This window comes from Marmota monax, unplaced genomic scaffold (genome assembly GCF_021218885.2).
Source record: "Marmota monax isolate L192 unplaced genomic scaffold, Marmota_monax_Labrador192_F-V1.1 WCK01_AAM20220418_F8-fsc00072, whole genome shotgun sequence".
Lineage (NCBI taxonomy): Eukaryota > Metazoa > Chordata > Mammalia > Rodentia > Sciuridae > Marmota > Marmota monax.
Window position 1 is genome coordinate 9,507,505 of NW_026692356.1, and position 24,417 is coordinate 9,531,921.

Sequence of the window (24,417 nt, forward strand, 5' to 3'; positions counted from 1 at the left end):
GGGTCATTAGGGCTCTGACCTCATGAATGGATTAATCTACTTATGAATTCATAGCTTAATAGGCTATTGTGCGGTAGTGGAAAGTTAGGTGGTAGGGCCTAGTTGGAGGAGGTGGGGGGGGATGCTATTGAAGAGTATATTTTGTCCCTGACCCCTCCCTCTTTCTCTCTCTCTTTCCAGGTTGCCATAAGTTGAGTGGCTTTCCCCTGCCACCACAGGCTTCTGCCACAATGAACTTCTGCCTTGCTGCAGACAGAAAAGCAAGTGGGCCAAGCAACCATGGCTAAAGCCTCTGAAACTGTGAACCAAGGCGGATCTTTTCTCCTTTAAGCTCTTTTAAATTATTTTTCTCAGGTATCTTATCACAGTGATGTAAAAGTTAATTAATACACAGCAAAAGCAGTGGTTAGAGGGAAATTTATGGCTTTATCCATTTAATCTTCAACTTCATTGACATGGGTAACCAACAGAAGAAGGTGGCGCCTTACCACAGAACTTTACACATACCTGGTCCAGCACTTTGAGAAGCTGATGATAGAGATTCAATGAGAGCCAGTTGCTGCTGATATTAGAAAATAAACACGTTTAAAATAAACAATATGTTGCATCAAAAAACAAGAAAGCTTATTCAGAGTTGTGTTGCTTTCTTAGTGGTTGGAGGAGTCAGGTATTTTCCTTTCACTTTGGAGGGGTTGTCATGACATCACCCTCAGGGGACAGGGAGAATTTCTGTGGCTTTACCCTGCATCATACATGTGTCTTACCAAGTTGCTTAGAGTAAACAGTAGCTCCTGTTCATCAGAGCCGATCAACTCCATATAATAAAAATAGAGGGATGGATTAGTTGGATGGAAAGGCAGTCAGGATTCCTGCAGACTAGATTGTGACATAAGGTTGGAATGTTGATAAAGTTCTGAGTAAGAAAGTGAAACTGAAAGCAAACCTTCATTAATGAAGACCCTGTCTCAAAAAAAAAAAAGGGCTGGGATGTAACTCAGTGGTAATGCACCCCATGTTTAAAATAAATAAATAAATAAATAAATACATAGTTTAGGTTTCGTACAGGTCAGGGTGAGTGAATCTGACCATGAGGCTGCAATCAACTTTGGCAAGGTTAAACCTTCTAAACTTCTGAAGCTGCTTTGCTTAAAAAACGAAACCCAAACCAAAAACCTCATTAACTCAAATGTTGACTTGGAATCAATCCAGAAACAGATTCTGCCAGGCTGTGTCCCAGGTTCCATCTGCTAAGACTCTTAGGGGAATACTGGATTCAAACCTGTTCTTAAGGGAAAACTTGCTTTTAAAAATGCACTTGAAACCAGGGGCAGTGGCATATATGCCTGTAATCCCAGTGGCTGGAGAGACTGAAGCAGGATGATCACGAGTTCAAAGTCAGCTCCTGAGCAATTTAATGAGACCCTGTCCCTGTCTCAAAATAAAAACTAAAAAATGGGTGGGGATGTGTCTCAGGGGTTGGGTGCCCCTGAGTTCAATCCCTGGTCCAAAAAAAAAAAAGAAGAAGAAGACTTGAATGATTTGAAATCTCAAAATATAAAATATTAGATATGGAAAATGACAAACCCCAAAGTAGTGAGACCTGGGGAAAGGGGAGTGAGAAGGAAAGCTATACATTGAGAGCATTGATCCTTCCCCAATACATTTTTTTCCCCAGTGATAAAACAAACCCTGATGAAGAGATGTCCATCAAACCTGGAAAGACAGTCTCTGGGAAGAGGCTGAAGCATTACCCTCCTGTGAACAAATTCTTTTCAGATACCAATCACTGACCTCAGGGCCTCCATCAGGTCCAGTACAATAAATTCCAGAAACTGACTACTGACTCTAGAGTCCCTCCCATTTCCCCCGGTAAAACAAACCCTAAATTCCTAAGCACTGACTCCTTCACTCATAGATAGAACTAACTCCAAATTCTTGGGTGCCCAAAGAAAATTGATATGCTCACTAGACCACCTCTGAGAATAACCTATCTAAGCCCAGGCCCTTTCTTTGTTCGGGGGCTCCTTTTCCACCAGGAAAGTGGGTCCCACCATGGCGTCATTTCGTCCTTGCGTCCCCTTCTCCTGTGTGAAACGTTGTTCTGAATAAAGCGCTGAGCTGCTTTGTGAAGTCTGCGATCCTCCCAGTCTTTTTGCGCTAACACAAAAGAAAGAAAGAAGAGCTAGGGAAGAGTTCTGAAGGGAAGAGTTTCCTGAAAGTGAACCGAACGCGATCAGTGCAAAGCCTCGGGGTGAGTTTTGACAGCTGGACACATTTTTCACATGGACACTCGTTTTGCGCGACAAGCATGTTTTGCAAACATTCGTGTTTTGCAAGTAAACACGCAGATCATGCTTTGCACGTGTACACTCACACGGTTTGCACATGGACACATTTCCACACAGGCAAACGTTTACACGGAAACGCGTGTTTTGCACACTGATATGTTTCCTACATGCAAGTATACACCTTCTCAGTTGTTTGGCAAAGAGCGGGGGCACTTAGCGAAGGGGGACTCAGGGTTGGCACCAGGCGGTAGCCACCGTCCGGGGAATCGCATCAACACAGCAGGAACTACAACTCCCGGCGCGCTGCCACCTCCGGCAGCTGACCGCCCGGCTCCGAGGCTGGCTCCGCCCAGTGGCCCGGCGCAGCCGGGCAGGTCCCCGATCAGATCCCAGCGCCCGCAGTCGCGGGGCCGCGAGGTGCCGGAACCCAGCCAGAGAGCCGCATGGAGCCGCGGGCTGCTGACAGCTGCTTCCTGGGCGACGTGGGTATGAGCAGGGTGGGTCGGAGGACACGGGCGCGGGGAGGAAATCGCCTGCTGGCGAAAGAGCGGGGACCGTGGGAGCAGCTGTTAAGAGGGGACCTAAGAGGCGCATCTGATGGCATTCGTTCCGGAGATGGGTGACATGCTCTGTTCGGAGTTGGTGGTCAGGGGCGTTTGGTGGGTGGGCCGCGGATAGAACAGGATCCTGGTGATCTCGAGCATCTCAGACTCGGCTCTGTGTCCGGCACCTTCACCCAAGTAGCGCACTGCAGGGCTGGTCATCGTGTGACGCACCAAGTGTGAGGTTTGGTTTCAGAACCCCAAACCCACCGGAGCCCTGCGCACGTTGGGGAAGGTGCGGGGTGTGTGATGGTGGTGGTGGGGTGTCGTTGTACACTTGAGGGGAAGAACTTGGTACGTGTCCATCGGGTCTCTTGGTTGGTGGCCCTGGTATGAGCCTCAACGCCTCCCAGCCCCCTGTGAGACCGTGGTGCACTGTCACAAGCATCCTATGGACGCGGCCGGCTGTGGCAGGGAATTGACTCCAGAATGAGGGACCCTGTAGCACACGCGGTGATAAAGCGAGTATCAGTTCTACACGCTGTCATTTGGGTCCCTCAAGACTCAAATGGATGAGACGAAAAGGGACATTGTTAAGGGGAAGGAAACCTTTTTTTTTTTTTTTTTTTAATGAAGTAGTATTATGGCAAATGAAATGAACGCAGAAAGTACTTTGAAGCCTGAAAAGAAAAGACAAAAAAAAAAAAAAAAAAAAAACCAAAAAACAACCCCCCCCCCCCAAAAAAAAACAAACCCTTAAAATGCCTCAAAATACTTTTACGCTGTAAAAACTAATGCAAATGAAAGCTGAAAGTCATAAGGGTAAATTTATTTGAAAAAGAAATTGCAGAGATAGCAAGGCACAGATATTATTTGATTTTGCCAAACAACCCCCTTCAAAATGGTTAAGGCATTTAATAAAACTTCTGTTTTTACTTGGCATTTGATTGCAGGCAGGTTTAAGACTTTGACTCTGACAGTGTGATCTGTGTTTGATTGGTTCAATTGAATATGCAATGAACAGCTAACAACTGAAGCTTATTTATTTGTTTATTTTTATGCCATGGTTCTTTTTAATTATACATAACATTTGAATTCATTTAGACAAAATTATAAAAGCATGGAATATAATTCAGTTTCCAGTACTCCTCCTTTTCTCCTCTCCTTCCTTGCAAAGCCTATTTAAATACACATTTTATTTTGTTATGGTAGAGGATTCAAAATAGTATGGTGGCACTTCAAGCATGTTTTCTGCATAGTTAAAGGATTTATCAATAGAAGAAAGGTATGTTCTTAGTTAACTGATTTCTAACCCCCTGGGCTCATGGATGTTTTTGACATTGTCATATTTTAATTCAGTATATTTCTCTAAAAACACGTTTTGCTGACTTTTTAATGACCAACCCCAAGGAGTAAGTTGAATGTGTTGGATACAAAACAATATTGCTGTCCCAGTGGAGGTGGAGGGCACCATAGGAGCTTTAACCCACTTTAGCATTGTGACCTCAAATTCTCTGATCTGTGGTGTACTCTAACCAAACATTTAGATTTTTCATTTTTAACAAATTTTTTATGGGTGCATTATACATAATAGAGGAATTTATTATTATATAATTTTATTTACTTTATTTTTGTTTGTTAGGATTGAATCCAGGGGTGATTTACCACTGAGTCACATACCAAGTCCTTTTTATTAATTTTCAGACAGGATCTCCCTAAGTTCCTGAGGCAGGCCTTGAACTTGTGATTCTCCTGCCTCAGCCTCCTAAACTGCTGGGATTATGGGTCTGTGCCACAGTGCCTGGTTGTTGCAAATTTTTTTTGGGGGGGTATATATTTTTAATATAACATCTCACAGAGGTATTGATTACAGTCTTACACTATGGCCTTTCAATAAGCACAAAGAATTTAGGTATTGACACGTGTCTGCTGTCCAATTCCCCAAATTTTCTCAAATTCACCCCACAGCTTTTGTCTCCCAACTTGCTTGATTTTTCTTTGCTTATGTGGATTTATGCCTTCTCTTTTACCCTCAATGGAATGAGATTTTGGGGGATCTAATTCTAACATTCTTTACTTCTGGGGGTGGGGGGCAGGGAGAAAAAAGAATTCAATAAGGCAGAAATCCAGGGCATTTTCTAAGGAGGAGAGAGGCACTTTGAGCAGGAAGTTTATTCTTTTTTTTTTTTCTTTTTAGTATTTTTTAGTTATACATGGACACAATATCTTTATTTTTGTGTGGTGCTGAGGATCAAACCCAGTGCCTCACATGTGGGAGGCAAGGGCTCATCCACTGAGTGACAACCCCACTCCTGAGCAGGAAGTTTATTCTAAAATAGGAATTCAAAGAAAACTTGTTAACAAGCAACCAGAAAAACTTATTTAGGGCCAACAAAAGTATCAAAGGAAATAATAGTACGTTACAAACACTGAGCACTCTCATGGGCAAAATAATGTAAACCATTATCTTATTTTCTTCATAAAATGGTCCTGTGAAACTATATCCCCAGTCAAAAGAAAACTGAGGCTTAGTGGATTTAAAATGAATAGCTTCCCTTTAGGACCAGAGCTCGGGTCTTTCTGAGGCAAAGCCCAGGCTCATTGTGCCTTGCTAGGCCTTGGGAACCAGGGGACAGGGAACCTCTCCCGAATTTGGTCATAAGTGTCTTGGGGTGGCCAAAGGCAAGGGAAGTGGAGGTAGCAGGCTGCTGGATGGGTGAGTGAGGAGGAGAGGGGAGGGAGGTTTGGAGATGAACGTGTCTAATAAGGTGCATTTTCCTCAAGGTCATTGTAGAAGGCTCCTTTTTCATTAAGCAGAGAACTTCTTTCCTTCCTCCTGGCTTTTATTCATTAGGCAAGCTATTTTTACTTCCTTTCTCTTTGCCTTTCACTTTCACTTACTGTGTTTCACTTTCTTTTTCCCACTCTTATTCAGTTTTGACTGTTTTCTCCAAGAAGGGAAAAATATTTAATATTTTCAACCTCATCAAACACATCTTAAAACCATACTGTAGGTCATTTGATCTTAAGTCTACTGACAAAGAATATTTTAGGAATCATAATTAAAACACTTTAAAAGACACGGTTGAAAAAATATCTCTAAAAGCAACAAAAGACAGCTGGGTGCATACTTGTAATCCCAGTTACTCAGGAGGTTGAGGCAGGAAATTCACAAGTTCAAGTCCAGCCTGGGCAACTTAGCAAGATCTTGTCTCAAAATAGAAAATAAAAAAGACTGGGGATGTAACCCAGTGGTAGAGCACCCTAGGTTCAATCCCCCCTTGGAAATCAAGGTGCCTGCTAATTTCTGGTCTGTTAAAGTTTAAATGCAGACTGCATGATTAAAGTTTGGTGATGACGATCAACACTATTAAGCACCTACTTCTCAGCACACATATTGTCTTTAGTTACCACAATGATTCTGCCATGTAGGTATTGTCATCCTTGAGCTCTGGGGAGAGAGGATAAACCCATAAGTGCCCAGAGCTAAATCCATGAGGACAGAGAGGCTGGTCTCCCCACCTGCACTTATATTCCTTTATGGTTATTGTACTGCAGTTTGGGGAGCATGTGGTGTGCTTGCAGTCCTTTCCTGGGAGTATCAGTCCTAAAAGATGTCAGAGGTCCTCTTAGCTATAACAGTTTTTGGTGGTGCTGAGGATTGAACCCAGGGCCTGTGCATGCTAGGCAAACACTCTACCAACTGAGCTACATCCCCAACCCCTAACAGTTGTCGTTATGTGCACAAATCTTAGATATCTGCAGCACTGCAGCACTTAGATGTCTGCAGCATACCAGACTTCTCTCTGAGAGCTAAAGATGAGCCAACTGAGACCCTTCAGAAAGCCATCCCCTGCAGCTTCTGGTGCTCAATCATGGTGCTTCTGTGGTGGTTTCCCAGCATTTGGGGGGCCACTCCCATCTAACTATATCTAACTACATTTATTGATGGGGCATGTGGGAGAGCCCTCTTTATTTCAAGAATGTTTTGGGGGAGAGGCTTATACTAGAACCTTCTTATTGTGTTCAATTCTGAAATGACTGTTCTTTTGCCGGGACCCCAGATTTCCTTTAGTGACTTATTTTGAACAAGATTCCCAGCCTGTACAACATTTAACAGTGCATCTTGGATATTTGAAAACAATTCAAAACCATAGTGCTGGATCAGCTTTCTGTTGAAGGTGTCCTTGGGTCTCTTGATCGTGGAGAGGCTGAGCTGGGAGAAGAGTGACTTGGGTCATGATCATGGTCAAGTTAGGTCCACCAGAGTGGGCACAGACAGAACAGTATGGAAGATGATCTCTGGAGAATTTGCTTGTAGGGCTCTTTCTGGAAGGGTAGACCTGGCCTGGGCTGAGTAGTTACTGACTGGGCTCAAAGAGTAGGACTCTGTGCTCCAGAATGACTAAACAAGGTGCCGGCAAACTGGCTCTCTGTGTGGATGGGCGAAGAAAAAGAAGCAGAAATAAAACTCTGATTTGCTCTTTTTCCTGGTATAAATACTCATACCCTGGCTGTCTGGTCAGCAGAATTCCTAGTTATTTAGCAGTGGGATTTGGGGAGCTGGCCCCAGCAAAACCTCAGGGGACCCGGAAACTGAGCAGGTGGGAACTGAGCAGGTAAACTGGTCAGGGACTCAGTCAGTTGCCCGCTGGGGACTGCAACAAGGATTGAGTTACTGGGACTCAGTACAAGATGGGGCTTGTTATGGAACAAAGACAGAGAGCTGGCACACAAGCTCCAAGCAGGACTCAGGAATAGTAATAATGATAATAAGGATTCCTCAATAATCGCAGCACCTGTCACTTGCTGAGTGTTTTCAGTTAGCTAGGCACTGTATAAAATAATGTCCAGGTGTTAGTCCATTCAGTCTTGGCCACCCTGTGAGCTGGGCATTAATATTTCCATTTTATAAGGGATGAGACAGAGGTTTTGAGAGAAGAATAGGTTGCCCAAGGTCACAGGGCCAGTTGTTAGTGAAAGAGACTGATCTGAACTCACCAGTGGGGCTGGTCACTGTACCCATCAGCTCCCCAAGGGCAGACTGAGCAGCCTGATGTCCTCAGCTAGGGCTTTTCAATCTGGAGGGTCAGGCTTGGTCCTGGGCCTGACTCTGAGATGTGAGGATTTAAGCAGTTATCTGGCAGTAGATATGTAGACAACATTCGTGGAACTTTCTAGGTTCAAGGCAAAGGTTTTTGCTTAACCATTCTTTGGGGGTGGGGGTGGGGGTGGGGCTACAAGCAACAGGTGAGCATGAGGAACAATGTAAGCATCACTGTGATTCTGAACTGAAATGGAGGAGAGAGGCAGGAATGAGCTGGAATCCAGCAGTCGGCGCTGGATCACAGGCTGCCCTGGCTACAGCCTCTCTCCTGTTATAACACAAACTCTTCTTTAATTGACGATCCAGTTCCTTAGTATGGCTGGCTGGCCAGAGTCTGCAAGTACAACCCTGTTGTCTCAGGTCATTGTCTGGTAGTGGGTAGACTTGTAAGGGGCTGGAAGTTGTAGTTTGGCTGAGCAGGGATAGAACTAGCTGCAGGGATAAAAAGCTCAGCTCAGCAAGTAAAAGATGCTTCTAGGGAATATTTATTCATTCAGATTCTTGTGTGTCAGGTCTATGCTGGAGCTGGACACCAATCTGCCATGGTCCTGTCTCCAAGGTGCCCAAGGACTGCCTTAGGTCAGGAAGGGAAGGAATTAGCTATTTGTACAGAGATGAAGGGCAGGGGTGGGTGAGCCACACGCTGCTCTGAGGCTTCTTGAAAGTGCAGACATTCCTCTGGGCCTTAGTGGTAGAGAAGGAATTTAGTCACTTGACTGGAAAGAAGGTGGACCTGGGGCCTGGGGGACTGAGGGAGGGCAATCCAGGCAGTGGAAGAACAGCACACACAGAGGCCTGAGACTGAGGGAGAGAGACAGAGAGAGAGAGAGAGAGAGAGAGAGAATTTTTAATATTTATTTTTTAGTTCTCGGCAGACACAACATCTTTGTTTGTATGTGGTGCTGAGGATCGAACCCGGGCCGCATGCCAGGCGAGCGCGCTACCGCTTGAGCCACATCCCCAGCCCCCTGAGACTGTTTGACACTCTGAACCTGAAGGACTTCAGAGACATTGTGTCACCAGAGAGGACAAGCTTCCTAAGAAGGATCCGTGGAATTCCGGGAGTGAAGGGGGAATGTGGCTCTGGACAAGCGGAGTTCTTTGATGGCAAAGAATTTCAGCACATGCCAGTCAAAGGCACAGATTGATGTTTATTTAGGCAAGTAGATGGAGTATTCAAGGGGGAAGGGGGGCTATCTCAAGAGAAACACCTTTGGGGTAAAGCAAGAAATACACACTTGAGGTAGAAAGTTGGTGTGGGGGTCTCAATATTTAGAGTGGGACAGTTGCTGGGGTCTCGACTAGAGGTGAAGCCAAGGTGGAGTGACACAATTCTTAGCTAGTTTTTCCTGTACTTGTGCACAGCCCTCTTGTTGGAGGGCAAGGTGGGGCACAGGCAGTGGGCAAGTGCTGGCGGGTTGCCATTGTTCCTGGGTGCTTTCTGCATCTCAATGGTTCCTAGGTGTTTCCTGCATTTCAATGGGCACTTCAGTTGAGACTCAGTATCTTCCTTTATCCCCAAATTTCTGTCTCAGTTGGAGAAGAGTAGGGCTGGGAGGGAAACTGCCAGGATTGTGTCACAGCAGCAAGCAGGTCCTACGCTGGAGAAAGAAGCCACTGGAGGATTGTGAGCAGGGCCCACATGACCAACTTGTGATTTAGCTGTGTTAGACAGAGAGGGGTGAGAGGGAGCCTGTGACCGAGAGGGATTTAGGGGGGGAATCTAGCCCTAGAGAGAACTTGCCTGAACAGTGCAGGGTCTCAGGTTTCCAAGGTGTCACTCCCTGAGGGAGATAGTGCTGAGAGGAGGGAATATCCTGTCACACCAGGGTCCAGACTCCAGGCTGTGGTCAGGCCTGGCCAGTCAGTCTGCTAGTTAACCACATTTCTTGTGCTTACTCTTCAGGGATAGATTTAAGGTTATCTTGTCCCAGGGCTGTCCCTGGGATGTCATCTCTGCATTGCTGGCTGCTGGTCTTCATGAAGGGAGTTGCTCCCTCCCCCTTGCATTGCAGCCCTAGAAGGGCCATCCAGTGGCTTGGGGGTGTCACCCCAGGCAGCAAGCACCCCCTCCTACTCCCATTGTAGAGCTATCTCCTGCAGACAGCCATCAGTAGGCGACTGCTCTCACTATGCCCTAGGTCCTCCTTCATCTTTTTGCTACTCTTAAATTTTTTAAAATTAATAGTAGTAAAGAATATAAGACATAAAATTTACTATTATAGCCATTTTTAAGTATACAATTCCGTGCCATAAACACAGACGGATGGATATTGTATAATCGTCACTGTAAGGTCCAGCAAAGCGTTGGAGGAAGAGACCACCAAGGGACCGCGACTCATGCAACAGCAAGTGGGGTTTATTGAGATTCCAGCATGCTGGGGCTCCGTGCTCACTCAAGAAGGGAGAACAGCCCAGAGCCCGGAGCAGGGGCTGAGCACTGCTTAAGTACACTTTCTTTGGGAGGGCGGGGATTTTACATACATCACAGTCTCCTTTAACAAATCATCATACACCGAGGGAAAATCAAACAATAATTCTGAGACATGATTAGTTCATTCATTGGTGGGAACAGGTCAGGCGGGGGTGATAGGTCAGTTCTAAAGCAGGGTACACATTCAAACTGATTGGTCCAGGCCCTGCGATGCCTACGTGCAAGATCGCACAGGGTCCTGGGTTATTAAACAACCAAGCAGTCAGGGGAAATATTTACTGGGCAGTTCGAGTATTGTCTTAACAGCTACAGGAATTTCAGGTTTTGCATGTAGCATAGGAACTTAACAATACCCAGTCCTTTCTTTACATTTTAACTCAGGCCTTGCAGCTTAGAAACTTCACAATGCCCGGTCTTTTACCCTTTAACTTTTACACTTTAACTTCAATTTCTTTTACCCTTACAGTCACCACCCCCCATTCAGAACTCTTTTCATCTTATAAAACTGACTCGATGACCCTTTGAACACTAATCTTCCATCATTCTACTTTCTCTTTAATTTTGACTTTAGAGACCTTGTGCAAGTGAAAACATACAGCATCTGTCTTTTTATGACTGGTTTATTTCACTGAATGCCTTCAAGATTTATCCATGTTGTAGCATGTGTCAGAATTTCCTTTGTGAAGTTGAATAATATTCCATTGTATGTACACGCCACATTTTGCATGTCCATTCATCTTTTGATGGACACTGAGGTTATATCTATATTTTAACTACTGTGAATGATGGTGATATAAACACGGATGTGCCAGTATCTCAGGTCTCTGCTTTCAGTTCTTTTGAGTATATACCAGGAAGTGTAATTGCTGGACCTCATGGTATTCTGTGTTTAACTTTTTGGAGAATTGTCAACCATTTTTCACAGAGGTTATATCATTTTTGCATTCCCACCAATGGCACACCGGGTTCCAGTTTCTCTACATCCTTGCCAAAAAAAATTTTTTTTTCTTAGCTTTGATTTTTGTTTTTGATATAGTCATCCTAATGGGTATGAGAACATATCTCATTGTGGTTTATTTATTTTTTATTTTATTTGTTTTAAAGAGAGAGAGAGAATTTTAATATTTATTTTTTAGTTTTCGGAGGACACAACATCTTTGTTTGTATGTGGTGCTGAGGATCAAACCCGGGCCGCATGCATGCTAGGCGAGCGCGCTACCGCTTGAGCCACATCCCCAGCCCCCTCATTGTGATTTTTGATTTGCATTTCTTTAATGAATATTTTCATATGCTTGTTGAACATTTTTACTTCTTCTTTGGATAAATATCTCTTCAAATCCTTTGCCCATTTTTCAGATGGATTATTTGCTTTTTGGTTGTTCAGTTGCAGAAGTTATTTATATATTCTGGGTTTTAACCCCTTATCAGATATGTGATTTGCAGATATTTTATCCATTTCATGGGTTGCCTTTTCACTTTGTTGACTATGCCCTTTAATAGAGAGAAATTTCTTTTTTTTCCTTTTCTCTCTGTTTTTCTTTCCTTTTTGTTTTCTTATCATGCCTGCTGCTTCTTATCTGTTTTCAATTGTTGCCACTAAGACCCCTGCAGCTGAAGATTATTTGCTAGAAAGTATAGTTACCAATGGTTGCATTTCCTCTAAAGAAATAAAATTTAGATTTTCTTTTAAAAGCTAAAATTTCATTTAAAATGTCTACTTAATAATTCATTTTAGTAATTTAGTTAGATTCATTCATTCATTCATTCATTCATTCGCTCATGCAGTCATTCACCAAGCCTGCGGACATGGACATCTTCTTTGAGACATAGGCCATGCCAGGTGCTAGGAACACAAAGATGGATAAACAAAACTTGATCTGGATAACCACAGCTTCCCCTCCCCTGTGATGCTTCCCCTGCCTGTCCCTGGGAACTTGGGAGAGTCTATTTCTGAGTTCTCCTTACTTGAAAGGTTCTTCCACTATCATGGTGACCATGCTTTGGATTGTTTCTACATTTTCTTTGCTCCTGACTGTGCACTACCCATTGCTGCATCTTATTTGTCTTTGAATGTGGTAGCAGAGGGTGCTAATTCCATCTTGATGTGCTGCTGAATGGACGTAAGGCAGGAGCTATGCATGCCACCTGGGCTGTACCCCAGGAAGATGGGATCTGGGAGATGGGATCACAAGCACAAGGATGGGCGAGGTCCACAGACTTCCTTATATGCCCTGTCAAGGAGTTTAGACTCCACCCTCCAGGCAGGGGGGATCGCTCAAGAATTTTAACAGGAGTGCGGGGAGACCAATTATGTGATCAGGTATCCTGCCTGGGGTCTCAGGGCCCCCGGGTCCTTTGTATGTTTAGTGTCAGGGTCTTAGCGCTAGCTTCATTTCCTTTCCAGGTTTCTGGGTGGAGCGCACCCCAGTGCACGAGGCAGCCCAGCGGGGCGAAAGCCTGCAGCTGCAGCAGCTGATCGAAAGCGGCGCCTGCGTTAACCAGGTCACGGTGGACTCCATCACGCCCCTGCACGCGGCCAGTCTGCAGGGCCAGGCGCAGTGCGTGCAGCTACTGCTGGCAGCTGGAGCCCAGGTGAGTGGCTCTGGGCTGCAGCCGCGGGAATGGATGCAACCGACTAGGGAGACCTCTGGAGGGAGGGAAAGTCATGACTTGGGATTTGCCTTCTGTGATGGGAAAGCGGGGATACACAGGACATCTTGAGGGAGGCTGGGAAGGAAAGGCGGGAAGACCGGACAAGGTGTGCTTGGAAGTTCGGGAGGAGGAAAGCACAGCAAGTGTGCTGCGCACTGTGGATAGAGTGCCAGGAAGTGATTATGCTCTGAGATGTTTTAGCAAAATTTATTGGTGGGGGTTCTCTGCTCTGGGAGAGGGTTGGGGCCTGGGTTCAGAGCAGGGTTCTGGATTAGAGAGGCTGGCTCTCTAGAGGTAGAGGGAAGGAAAAAAAGAAACAAAACCAAAATTCTGATTTGGTGCCTTCCCTAGTGTAAGTACTCACCCCATGGCTTTGAAGGCGCCAGCGGTTTCCAGTTGGCAGAATTCCTGGCTGTTTAGCCGCTGGCTCTGGGGAGCTGGCAGGCCCTCTTCCCCTCCCCCACTGAGTGACTTATAAGGAATGCAGGGCTCTGGTCTCAGAGTGCCAGGGTGGGGAAGAAGTGAAGGCAGTGTACCATCTACTTTTTCCAGAAGCTTGCAATGGGACGAGTTTCAGCATATTCCCACATAGAAGCTGAATTTGGACAAATTATAACTAGAATTTGCCAATTTAGGGAGTTGCCTTTTGCTGGCCCATGATTTTCACCCTAGAGGAGGCATGTTAAGCAGTCTTGGGCCTCCTTTTAGTGGAGGTTTCAGTTAAAACCCATTTTTATATCCTGCCTCCCCCAGCTGGCAGCCTCACCCTCTACTTTCCTGCTTTGTGCTTATTAGTTATTTGAGATAGCCGTGAGGCAGAGGTCTCTCCTGCCCCAGGAGAAAAGAACCTCCAGTGGGAGGACTTCTGTACTTGGGATGCTGATGGGCACTCCCTCCCCCAACAGCATCTCTTTCTCTTTGAACTTCTTTGTTTGGCTGATGCCTTGGTACATAATTGCACACCAGCTTCTAAGACATGTCTTTGCAAAGGTGAGTGCACATCAAGATGAGAAAGAAGTTGCAAGTGTTTGCTGTGCCCTCTGACACTTGTTTCTAATTCCCCCTGAGGTGGATGCTCGAAACATCGATGGCAGCACCCCTCTCTGTGATGCCTGTGCCTCTGGAAGCATTGAGTGTGTGAAGCTCTTGCTGTCCTATGGGGCGAAGGTCAATCCCCCATTGTACACAGCGTCCCCGCTGCATGAGGCATGCATGAGTGGTGAGTTGATGAGTTAGGGGCCATCGAAATGATCCAGTGCAAAGCTGATCCAGTGCAAAGCGTTTACAACCTAGAGTAGGAATGTGGCAAGGGATGGATTTATTTAAAAGGTTTTGGGGAAGAATCAATAGGACTTGGTGGGACAGAGAGTGCATGGAGTCAAATATGGCTCAAGTTTGAGCTAGGAGCCATGCTGCGGGCTGAAAGAGATTGGCCAGGAGCAGGACCCCTGAGAAGGAGAGACAGGACTGTGTGGTGGTCACAGCATACAGGTGAGCCTGGCCAGCACAGTTGTAGCTGTGGTGTTGGGTTTCAGGGCTGGAGGTGGAAACTGGGTAGCTACCAACAGTGGAGAGGTAATTATATGAAAAGTGAAGATGCAGTCTGGGGCAGATGTGCCAAGAGAGGATAGCAGAGGGCCCTGAATCTTGATCCAAACCTGCATCGGAGACAGAAAGAGGAGCCAGAAAGAAGCAGGGCTACCTACATAGTGGCAAATGCCGAAGTCTGGCTGGGCACAAATAACCGAGCCGCCACAAAGCCTTGTAGGTTCAAACAGCAACTCTTTATTCCGGAACTTTCACCGGCACTCTACACATACTTCCCGGGAACACACTCCCTCCACTGGGCTCCAATTCCCAGCATGATCCATCCTAATCCCGGAGCTGCCCTGGAGCAGGGTCACCTTTCAACCATTCCCTCTCGAAAAATGCCAGGCGTCATTCCGACTAAACTGTGGCTCTCAACAGGCAAAGGCTGAGTGAGTTCAGCCAGGAGGCAGGACTGAGATGCCCACAGCCACAGGGCCATCTGTTCCAGTTGATGTTTGCCATGCTTATTATTTCCAAAGCACATACTCATGGATGTTTCCATTCTTTTCCATTTATTACAAGGGAGTTCTGAATGTGTGAGGCTTCTTATTGACGTCGGGGCCAATCTGGAAGCGCACGATTGCCATTTTGGGACCCCTCTGCACGTTGCCTGTGCACGGGAGCACCTGGACTGTGTCAAAGTGCTTCTCAATGCAGGTATGTACGTAGTTAATCACCTGAGCTGGTATTTACCTACGTGGGTGACTTACCTGAGCTAGTATTTACCTGCATGAATGGCTTACCCGTGCTATGTCTGGCAAAAGCTGGGCAGCAGATCAGTGTTTGAAGCTGGCTCTCATACTTGCCAGGGAGAACTTGACCTCAGTTTCTATAAAACTAGAAAAACAAAACCTATTTTTGCAGGGTTAATGGGAGGAGTCTTAATCATGTCTCCACAGTGCTTGGTGTGTGGTTGGTGCTCAACAAATGCAAAACACTATTTTTAGAGGACACAGGCAATCATGCACAGTCGCTGCCTGATGGCATTGTTGTCTGAATCCAAAAGAGACAGGGGAATAATGGGACGTGGAGTCTGCAGTCTTAGGAGAATGGAGCATTTGCAATCCAAACCATTGCCAACATGTCTGAAAAGGCTCACTCTTTTTTGAAGGTGGGGAAAAGTCTGTACATGTTCAGTACAGATACAATCGTTTTTTTCTGAATATTTTTGATTCTTGGTTGGTTGAATCCATGAATGTAGAACCTATGGATAGGGAAGGCTGGCTGTAATCAGAAAACAAGGAACAACTGGATAATCGATAAAGTGTACTTCTTGGTTCAGGGGACTTAAAAGATGAGAAGCAGAACAGGTCTAGGGTCACTTTGACTTGATGGTTCAACATTGTCACTAAGACCTCCATTTCTTTGAGTTTTGCAATTCTGTTTCCCGATGTGTTAGTTATAGCCTGGGGTAGTGGTCAGGTGGCTATAGTAGATTCAGGCTTAAAATCTGTACTTCTTAAAGCTCTGGTAGCTGTACTTCTTAAAGCTCTGGTAGCTTTGTCAGAAGACTGAGAAGTCTCCTTTCCAGATGTCTCTGGCATCCTCCCCTAGCTTTCATTGCCCCAAACTGGATCCTGTGTCCAAACCCAAACTGATCCCTTTGTCCCCAACTTGTCCAAAATTTAATTGGCTTTGTCCCCAACTTGTCCAAAATCTAATTGATCATTTGAACTAATTACTGTGGTAGGGGTAGATGATAAAACTAGTGAGCGCTCACACCTGCAGCTGAGGTTAGGTGGGTCCTCTCATTCCACCCCAGTACCCCCACTGCACGTTGCCAAGTGGCCACAGTGGAGGAGAGTTGGAAAGGAAGAGGGGACAACCATAATGTCCACTATAGCCTTAAAAAAGGTTACCCAGTTTTTTTGTTTTTTTTTTGATGCTGGGGAACCCAGGGCCTTGTGCATGGGGGGCAAGCACTTTACCAACTGAGCTACATCCCGGCCCTTACCCTGTAGTTTTTAAAGGGAGTTTCCATATTCCTGGGAAATTGCAGATGACCAGGGTTTGGGTAAGCCTCTGCGGTGTTCAGTGCTAGCTCAATGCTTGATGATGCTCACACTGTCAACTCTGTGTGTGATCCCCTGTGGCCATTCTGATCTCCTTTAACAGCTTTTCTTGGATCAAATGGATCATTATTTTTTTTCCCTCAAAAACTAGTTTTTCATTGTGGAACATTTTGAACTCACAGAAAAGTAGAAAGAAGCAGTAGCATACCGCTACATACTCAAAATTGCATCGTCTTAAAGTATGATTCTGAACTGTCGGGGTTGGTTTTCTCTGAAACATCTAAGGAAGCCATGTTCCAAGCCTCTAGATGAACATGCAGCACTTCCATGGTGATTTCAGCATCACCCTGAGCAAGCTGAGCTGTGGAGCTGCCACGTCGCACTGGGTGGATACCGAGACAGATACACTTTTTGTTCTCCATTAAGCAGTGCAACCAACTAGATTCTATATGCAAAGGAGGAGGAATGGTGAGGGTGAAAGTCCAGTTATTTTGGTGATGTCATTTTTTTATCTAAGCACTGCCAGTAAATATTTAACTCTGCTGGAAGCAGTTGGAAGTTGCTGAAGGAGGACTGTTCGTTTCTACCTTCTCAGCCAGTCCTCATCATTATTTTTTCCCTCTGTTTATTGTTTCAGAAAGCATGCATTGAGCTATTTGTGCTTATGTTCCAGAATTGTGCTGGCTCATGGCATGCTAGGGTGTGTTAGTCTCTTCACTTTGCTAATTATGCAAAGTGTTAGTCCCTTCACTTTGCTGGCTGTGTTTCTTACTCTGAATCCACTTTGATCCTATTTCGCTTTGAAGTCAGAACTTTGCTAATAACCCCTTTCTCTGAAGCATGACGCTGAGAGTTGCCCACATGAAACCGGTTGTTTTGCCGGCATCCCTGTTCTCTGTCTCTGTCTCATACTACTTAGTTCAAAGCATGCTATCATCATTGTGCCGCATAGAGCCGCTTTGTTCCGAACCTCTCCTTCCCTTCCTCTCTGCCTCTCTCCTTTCTTTCCTCGGTCCCTGCCCCTCCATGAGTATCCACATATGTTTTCGCTCTTTGTGTTTTTGTAGGATACACATTATCAGTTGCAGTACTTATCTTTGATGGACATAAATGCTATGGGGCTATATATGTCTCTTTTTCCATCCAGCACTCTGTTTTCAAGACCCATTCTACATCGCTGTGTGCACATCTGTGCTGGTGTTTTTAACTGCCACTGAGGCTTCCAGCTTCCTTCCTCATGTATTCATCTTTCTTCCTCTAACACCCAATCACATGATGCCAGGTGAAAGATCCCATTGTGCTGAGTATGGTGCGCCCAGCTGTAATCCCAGTGAATTGGGAGGCTGAGGCAGGATGATCACAAGTTTGAGGGCAGCATCAGCAACTTAGTAAAGCCCTAAGCAACTTAGTGAGATACTGTCTCAAAATAAAAAGTAAGAAGGGGTGAGGATGTGGCTCAATGGTTAAGTGCCCCTGGGTTAAATCCCCAGTGCAAAAAACCAAAAACCAAACAACAACAACAACAATAAAACTCCAATGTATATCTTGGGAAGGCTGCTTTGGAAGAATCTTCACCTGGGCCTCATCTATGGAGTCACTGTGGCAAATAGCATGGCAGGCAGGGACTATTTTTAGGTTCTTTCCAGCCTCAATTTCCTCTCTGACCTTGGGAGTATAGTTTTGCTTCTCTTGTGCCTCTTTCTCTGTTGTTAAATAGAGACAATTGCTTTCCTTCCCAGCTGGCAAGAATATTGACAGAATTAATAACAGGAGAGAAGCTATCTGCACTTTAGATACTGTGGACCTTATACTGGGGACATTATAGTGTGCATTTAGCATTAAAATTTACATTTGAGTTATGATTGTACAGGGTATTTATTCTTATAAACAAGCATTGGAAGAAAATCCCTAATGTGACATAGTGGTTGGATATAGGGGGGAAATCTTTCTTTAATTTTTGCTTTTTTAATATACTTTTTGCAATTCATTTTTGCCAAACTAAGTATGTAGGTCGTCTGAACCAGGTGTAGTGCTGCATGCCTGAATTCCAGCTGCTTGGGAGGTTGAGGGAGGAGGATTATGAGTTGGAGGGCAGCCTGGACAATTAGTAAGAAAGTATCTCAGAATAAAGTGGAAAAAAAAGATGGGGTGGGGGTGGGGAGCTGGGAATGTAGCTTATTAGTAGAGGGCTTGCCTAAAAAGTATGAGGCCCTGGGTTCAATCCCTAATGCTGGGGAGGAAAAATTCACTAGTCTAGCCTTTTTCCTGACTGAGGGATATTTTTCCTGACCTGAGCTCTGAATTTTGGCTGTGGTAAATGGGAAGAATGTTCATCTCTTGTTCTATCCCACTGGAGTGCTTGCTGTATTCTTAGCAGCATGAACACAATTCTTACATTTCATTAGGATGTTAAAAATATTTTAAACCAGAAAGCAGGATGTTTCAATACTCTTTGAGCAGTAACAACTGGAATAGCTGTACACCTGCTTATTTCCTGTGCTCTTGACCCTCTGAGGTTATTGCTAAGTGGTGGCATACTGCTGCCATATTTTATAATTTTATGATTGTGGCTTGAATCTGTCACTTAGAGGGATTACTTATTGATGCTGGGATACACACACACACACACACACACACCAAATATATATATATTGGTACCAGGGATTGAACCCATGGTTGCTTAGCCAGTGAGCCATATCCCCAACCTTTTTAAAAATATTTTATTTAGAGACAGGATTTTTCTGAGTTGCTTAGAGCCTCGATAAATTGCTGAGGTTGGTGTTGAACTCGTGATCCTGCTGCCTCAGCCTCCTGTGGGAAGCTGCCCTGAATGTACACACCATCAAGTCCTCACGCAGGGGGCCCTGACCAATGACTGCATTTCATAGTGATTTGGGCATTGTCCCAGCTCAGGTAGCACGGCCTGGCTCCAGGTGTAGGCAAACCTGCTGGGTTGAGTTACACTCACCTGTTCCCTTGTAATCCTACCCCTTCTGCCTTTTTTGGATAGAATTTTCTAAGAAATAGCATCCCCCCCAAATCAAAGCCCACTTCGGAACATGATTGCCCTCTCAGCAGCCTCTTGTGACCTTCTCTTGTTCTTCTTTTTGGGGAGCTTGAGGCCGGCAGCTAGGGAAAGCTGTCTTTTTTTCTTTTTTTAAATTTTTTTATTGTTGGTTGTTCAAAACATTACATAGTTCTTGACATATCATATTTCACACTTTGATTCAAGTGGGTTATGAACTCCCATTTTTACCCCATATACAGATTGCAGAATCACATCAGTTACACATCCATTGATTTACATATTGCCATACTAGTGTCTGTTGTATTCTGCTGCCTTTCCTATCCTCTACTATCCCCCTCCCCTCCCCTCCCCTCCCCTCTTCTCTCTCTACCCCCTCTACTGTCATTCATTTCTCCCCCTTGTATTATTTTCCCCTTTCCCCTCACTTCCTCTTGTATGAAATTTTGTATAACCCTGAGGGTCTCCTTCCATTTCCATGCAATTTCCCTTCTCTCTCCCTTTCCCTCCCACCTCTCATCCCAGTTTAATGTTTATCTTCTTCTCATGCTCTTCGTCCCTACTCTGTTCTTAGTTACTCTCCTTATATCAAAGAAGACATTTGGCATTTGTTTTTTAGGGATTGGCTAGCTTCACTTAGCATAATCTGCTCTAATGCCATCCATTTCCCTGCAAATTCTATGATTTTGTCATTTTTTAACGCAGAGTAATACTCCATTGTGTATAAATGCCACATTTTTTTTTATCCATTCGTCTATTGAAGGGCATCTAGGTTGGTTCCACAGTCTTGCTATTGTGAATTGTGCTGCTATGAACATCGATGTAGCAATGTCCCTGTAGCATGCTCTTTTTAGGTCTTTAGGGAATAGACCTAGAAGGGAATAGCTGGGTCAAATGGTGGTTCCATTCCCAGCCAGGGAAAGCTGTCTTGAAGCTTGTGTAAAGGTATTTCGTGTCTGCATTTTATTTTGCGTCACTCCAAATTCATACTGTAGTTCAGCTGCCCGCGTTGGACGGGGGCAGTAGCCCCCCGAGCTGCTGGGATTACAGGTGTGTGCCATCGCACCCAGTCTCTTTAAAATACTTTTGTCTCCTTTTTCTTATAACTTCTTTTCTAACTTAGGAGCATACTTCAAAGAAGTTGGTATTTTCTTCCAAACAAATTCTGAGGTCCCAGGAATAATGGCTTTGCCCTAAAAATAATATTTCTACACAAATTCATTATCCTAATCTTTATTTCTTAATGCATTGAAAAATGCTGCATGAGATATTCTTGGCATCTTTTTGAATAAACCCAGAAAGATGAGGCAGACAAAGCTTAACTAACAGTTAAGCTTTTAGGTCCTTTACCAAATTTTCCTTTGTTCCTCCTATTTAGTAAAAGGATATTTATATTTACGGAATATCTATTCTTTCATTCAACCAGGTTTTCTTGAGCCTGATGTTATCCACGGCAGGAGGGAGCACTGTGTCTTCTTCAGGACACAGGAATACTTGGTGGCTCAGCTGAGATTCCAGATATCTGTGGCCTTCTGAGAGCATACTGCGTCAGAACTGACAGTTGACTCACAAGGAAGCCTCTTGTTTTTTCTTCTTTTTGGTTCTATTTCCAGTTATTTTTATTTATTATTGTTGCCTTTTCATAGGGAGAAAAAAGTAATTTTACCCTTGGAGTTTGAAAAACATCCTCAAAGAGCCATGGTGGAGTCTGCCTTGATTTTGCTTTCTGGGTGGGGATTGCTTTGCACGTGGTGCCACGTTACCAGCTAGTTTTCTCTTGGCTTCAAGTTCTCTCCTTTGACATTTTCTCTGCTCTGGACCTCCAGGAGCCAATGTGAATGCAGCAAAACTTCATGAGACGGCCCTTCACCATGCCGCCAAGGTGAAGAACGTGGACCTCATTGAGATGCTCATCCAGTTTGGAGGCAACATCTATGCCCGGGACAACCGTGGGAAGAAGCCTTCGGACTACACTTGGAGCAGCAGTGCTCCAGCCAAGTGCTTTGAGTACTATGAAAGTGAGTCCCACCTACAGGCACCCTTACCTCTACCCTTGGCCTTAGGCTAGTCTAACAGTTCTCCCTGAGCTCCCATTTAGAACTTAGTAGTTAGTCCTGAGCTCCTGTTCTTTGCCTCTGGGATGTCATTAGAGTACTCCATCAGCAGGAGCTGTTTTGTGCAGGCACACCAGTTCTTCCCAGGTTTTTTGTGGCCCATGGCATCACCAGGGAAAGAGGGCCTGGGGCCTGGAGCCTGGAGCAGTGCTGCCAGCCATTAGCACTTGCTCTAGAATAAACCCTAAAGCTGTGCGTCATTTGTCTGGCTATTTGACAAATGGGACTAAAGCTACCAATTAGTTCTTGCTGACAAATCTGTGTGGAGAATGTTCACAGTGGTTCAGAAAAACAAAAACAAACCCCCTGCTCAAAGCCCCTAAACCACAAATGAAACCCCAGTGGCCCTGCGTTCTGTTTCCTGGTCTTCTTTCCTTGGCCATCCTCTCTGGTAACTCTGCTGAGGAGGCATGCAGGCATTTTCTAATTCCAGGGGACAGGGAGGCTTTTCCAATTCTGCCCTAGTGTCTTTTAGGTTGAAGGACGTTAGGCTCCTTGCTGAAACTAACCTCATATACTTCCTCATTCCCTTTTCCAGAGACACCTCTGACCTTGTCACAACTCTGCAGGGTAAGCTTAAGGAAGGCCACCGGTGTTCGAGGACTGGAGAAAATAGCCAAGTTGAACATCCCTCCCAGGCTCATCGATTATCTCTGCTACAACTGAGCTGCAGGAGTGTGGCCTGGGGTGGGCTGGCCACTGTCCTGGACTGCTGCCCTTGCTGTGCCCAGTCCCAGACTGGAGAGGGTTCTGCCTGCTTGTCTGAAACACCGTGATTGCTGTAGGACTGAACAACATTCTTCGAGTCCCTTTCAGCTGTCCTGTTTGGTCTTCTCTCTCAAATCCTAGAGAAGATTTCCAAGGCCTTGGAAAGGCCTGTCTCAGGTCATAATTGTGGATATGACCCTGTTCTGGTCCTCTGGAATTGGTGCTGTCCCTCTGTGTGGGCCCAAGTGTCCAATTTTCCTCTTTTTACCCACCTTCTCTCAAAGGCTCTCTCAGGATAAGTGACTCAAGGAGCACAGACAGGGGAGGCCAGGCAGGACCGGGGACTCGGGGCACTGCTGTTGATTTTCATGTGTCTGGGTGGCATGCCATAGAAGCTCCAAGTCCCAGGCACCTGATCTTGTGGTCTGTGATGACCACTCTGGTGACATCTTGCCACCTAGATATTCTTTTGGGGGCAGCAGTTGGCACTTTCCAAGGCCTACCTGCACCCAGGTGTACCCACCTCTCAGGGGCTTCATGCGGTCATAGTGGGGGAAAGGCTCAAGTTTTGAATTCCCCATAACTAGCAGTGTTTCTTAGGAAGTTTGTCTTTAATGTTAAGTCTCAACTCTTTTAAGAAGTTTATGTAGGATGAAGAGCCTTTATAGGAGGTATGGGCTGCAACACTAAGGATTTGTCAATGAGCCATAAAAACAATAGATGATGGGAAGACCCTTCGTGCACGTTCTCATGGCTGGTGATTCCCAGTGAAAAGGGCTGTTAGGAGACTCTGTAGGAACTGTTTTTCATCTGTTTCTACAGTTGCCAAATGAATTCTTCACCCACCCTTTCTCACTGACTCCTTAAAGCTGTAAAATTGGCAGGAGACAGTGGCCTCCCCTGATGAGTACCAGTACCCATTTACTCATTCATCTTGCAGATGCTCATGCAACCTCTGTCACCTGTAAGACTGGTCCAGGGCTGTGAACTGGATAGGAATGAGACTCATGGGGCAAGGCAGGAAAAGACAGTAATATAGTAATAGAAACCAGTTCTTCTAGTTTTTTAGGCCACGAGGTGAAATATTAAGTAGTATATTCAGATAACATTTGCGTGGCTGACGACATTCTCTGTCTTAATTAAAAAGAACATGTACGACAGGGAGTTGAACTCGGAGATTTTGCATAATTAGACATATTTGGTTTCTAGGGAAACAGGAAGCAGCACTTGGAAATGCTCATGTGGGCTATGCCTATTCTGAAGCCAGCATGCCCGGAAATGGGGGGGCAGGGTGGCCATCAGACACTTCCAGGCTGGCCTGGGCCTCCCATCCACAGTGTGGAATAGAAGGAGACTGAGCTGGCCACAGTGAGGCCAATGGTGCCACCAGACCATCTGCCCACATGGTTTCTTGGGTGGGGCCACAGAGCTGGTGAAGCATCTCAGGCTGGCTGCCTGAGGTGTTTCCGAGAGGGGTTTTAGCTGTTGTTATGGTGGAGCTTTGTCTTATGCTGGGAAATTGTTCTGAACAAATCAATGTTTCTGCATGTAATAACAATAATAATTTTTAAAAAATCATTGGGTTCTGCCTCTTTCATTTCTAATAGAAACTTCCCTTTAGCAATGAAATCTGGTAACATCTCCAGATGGTATACATCTTAATAGAATCAGGTGCCCATAAGCTTAATGCTCAATAAAAGAGGTTGAATAAAGTGCCTTGTGTTCATGTGACCCTTTTTTGGGGGGGGCAGAAACACTGGATAGGCTTCCTCCTGTGTGGGTGAAGATGGTTCATTCCCTAAGTAGCCAGATGACTAAGGTTTAGCTTCTCCACCCTTATACAGGGCTGTGATGGAAGAAAGTTTTCTTACTCCTTTGGGCCTGGGTTGTCCCAGCTGCCAAATTGGAATAACAGGTCAGACATAGATCATTAAAAGGATCTTGA

General features: G+C 45.2%; 1 protein-coding gene and 1 non-coding gene across 2 annotated transcripts; one reads left to right on the forward strand and one right to left on the reverse strand.

The window, feature by feature from the left end:
* Positions 1-2,617: 2,617 nt before the first annotated feature.
* Positions 2,618-24,187, forward strand: Asb13 (ankyrin repeat and SOCS box containing 13). The gene is made up of 6 exons (XM_046442406.2): positions 2,618-2,774; positions 12,776-12,963; positions 14,092-14,242; positions 15,136-15,270; positions 21,477-21,668; positions 22,303-24,187. Exons 1-6 carry the CDS (start codon positions 2,732-2,734, stop codon positions 22,428-22,430), a joined length of 837 nt encoding a protein of 278 aa, XP_046298362.1. The 5' UTR covers positions 2,618-2,731; the 3' UTR covers positions 22,431-24,187.
* Positions 6,477-6,548, reverse strand: Trnaa-agc (transfer RNA alanine (anticodon AGC)). Its single transcript has one exon. It is a non-coding gene; the product is annotated as a tRNA-Ala (tRNA).
* Positions 24,188-24,417: the final 230 nt, after the last annotated feature.

What these genes read in the sequence shown, in the direction of transcription:
- Asb13 (XM_046442406.2), top strand. Translation starts at nt 2,732, where the DNA reads ATGGAGCCGCGGGCTGCTGACAGCTGCTTCCTGGGCGACGTGG. An exon ending in CTGCTTCCTGGGCGACGTGG is followed by an intron (nt 2,775 to 12,775) that starts GTATGAGCAGGG and finishes TTTCCTTTCCAG; the next exon opens with GTTTCTGGGTGGAGCGCACC. An exon ending in GCATGAGGCATGCATGAGTG is followed by an intron (nt 14,243 to 15,135) that starts GTGAGTTGATGA and finishes ATTTATTACAAG; the next exon opens with GGAGTTCTGAATGTGTGAGG.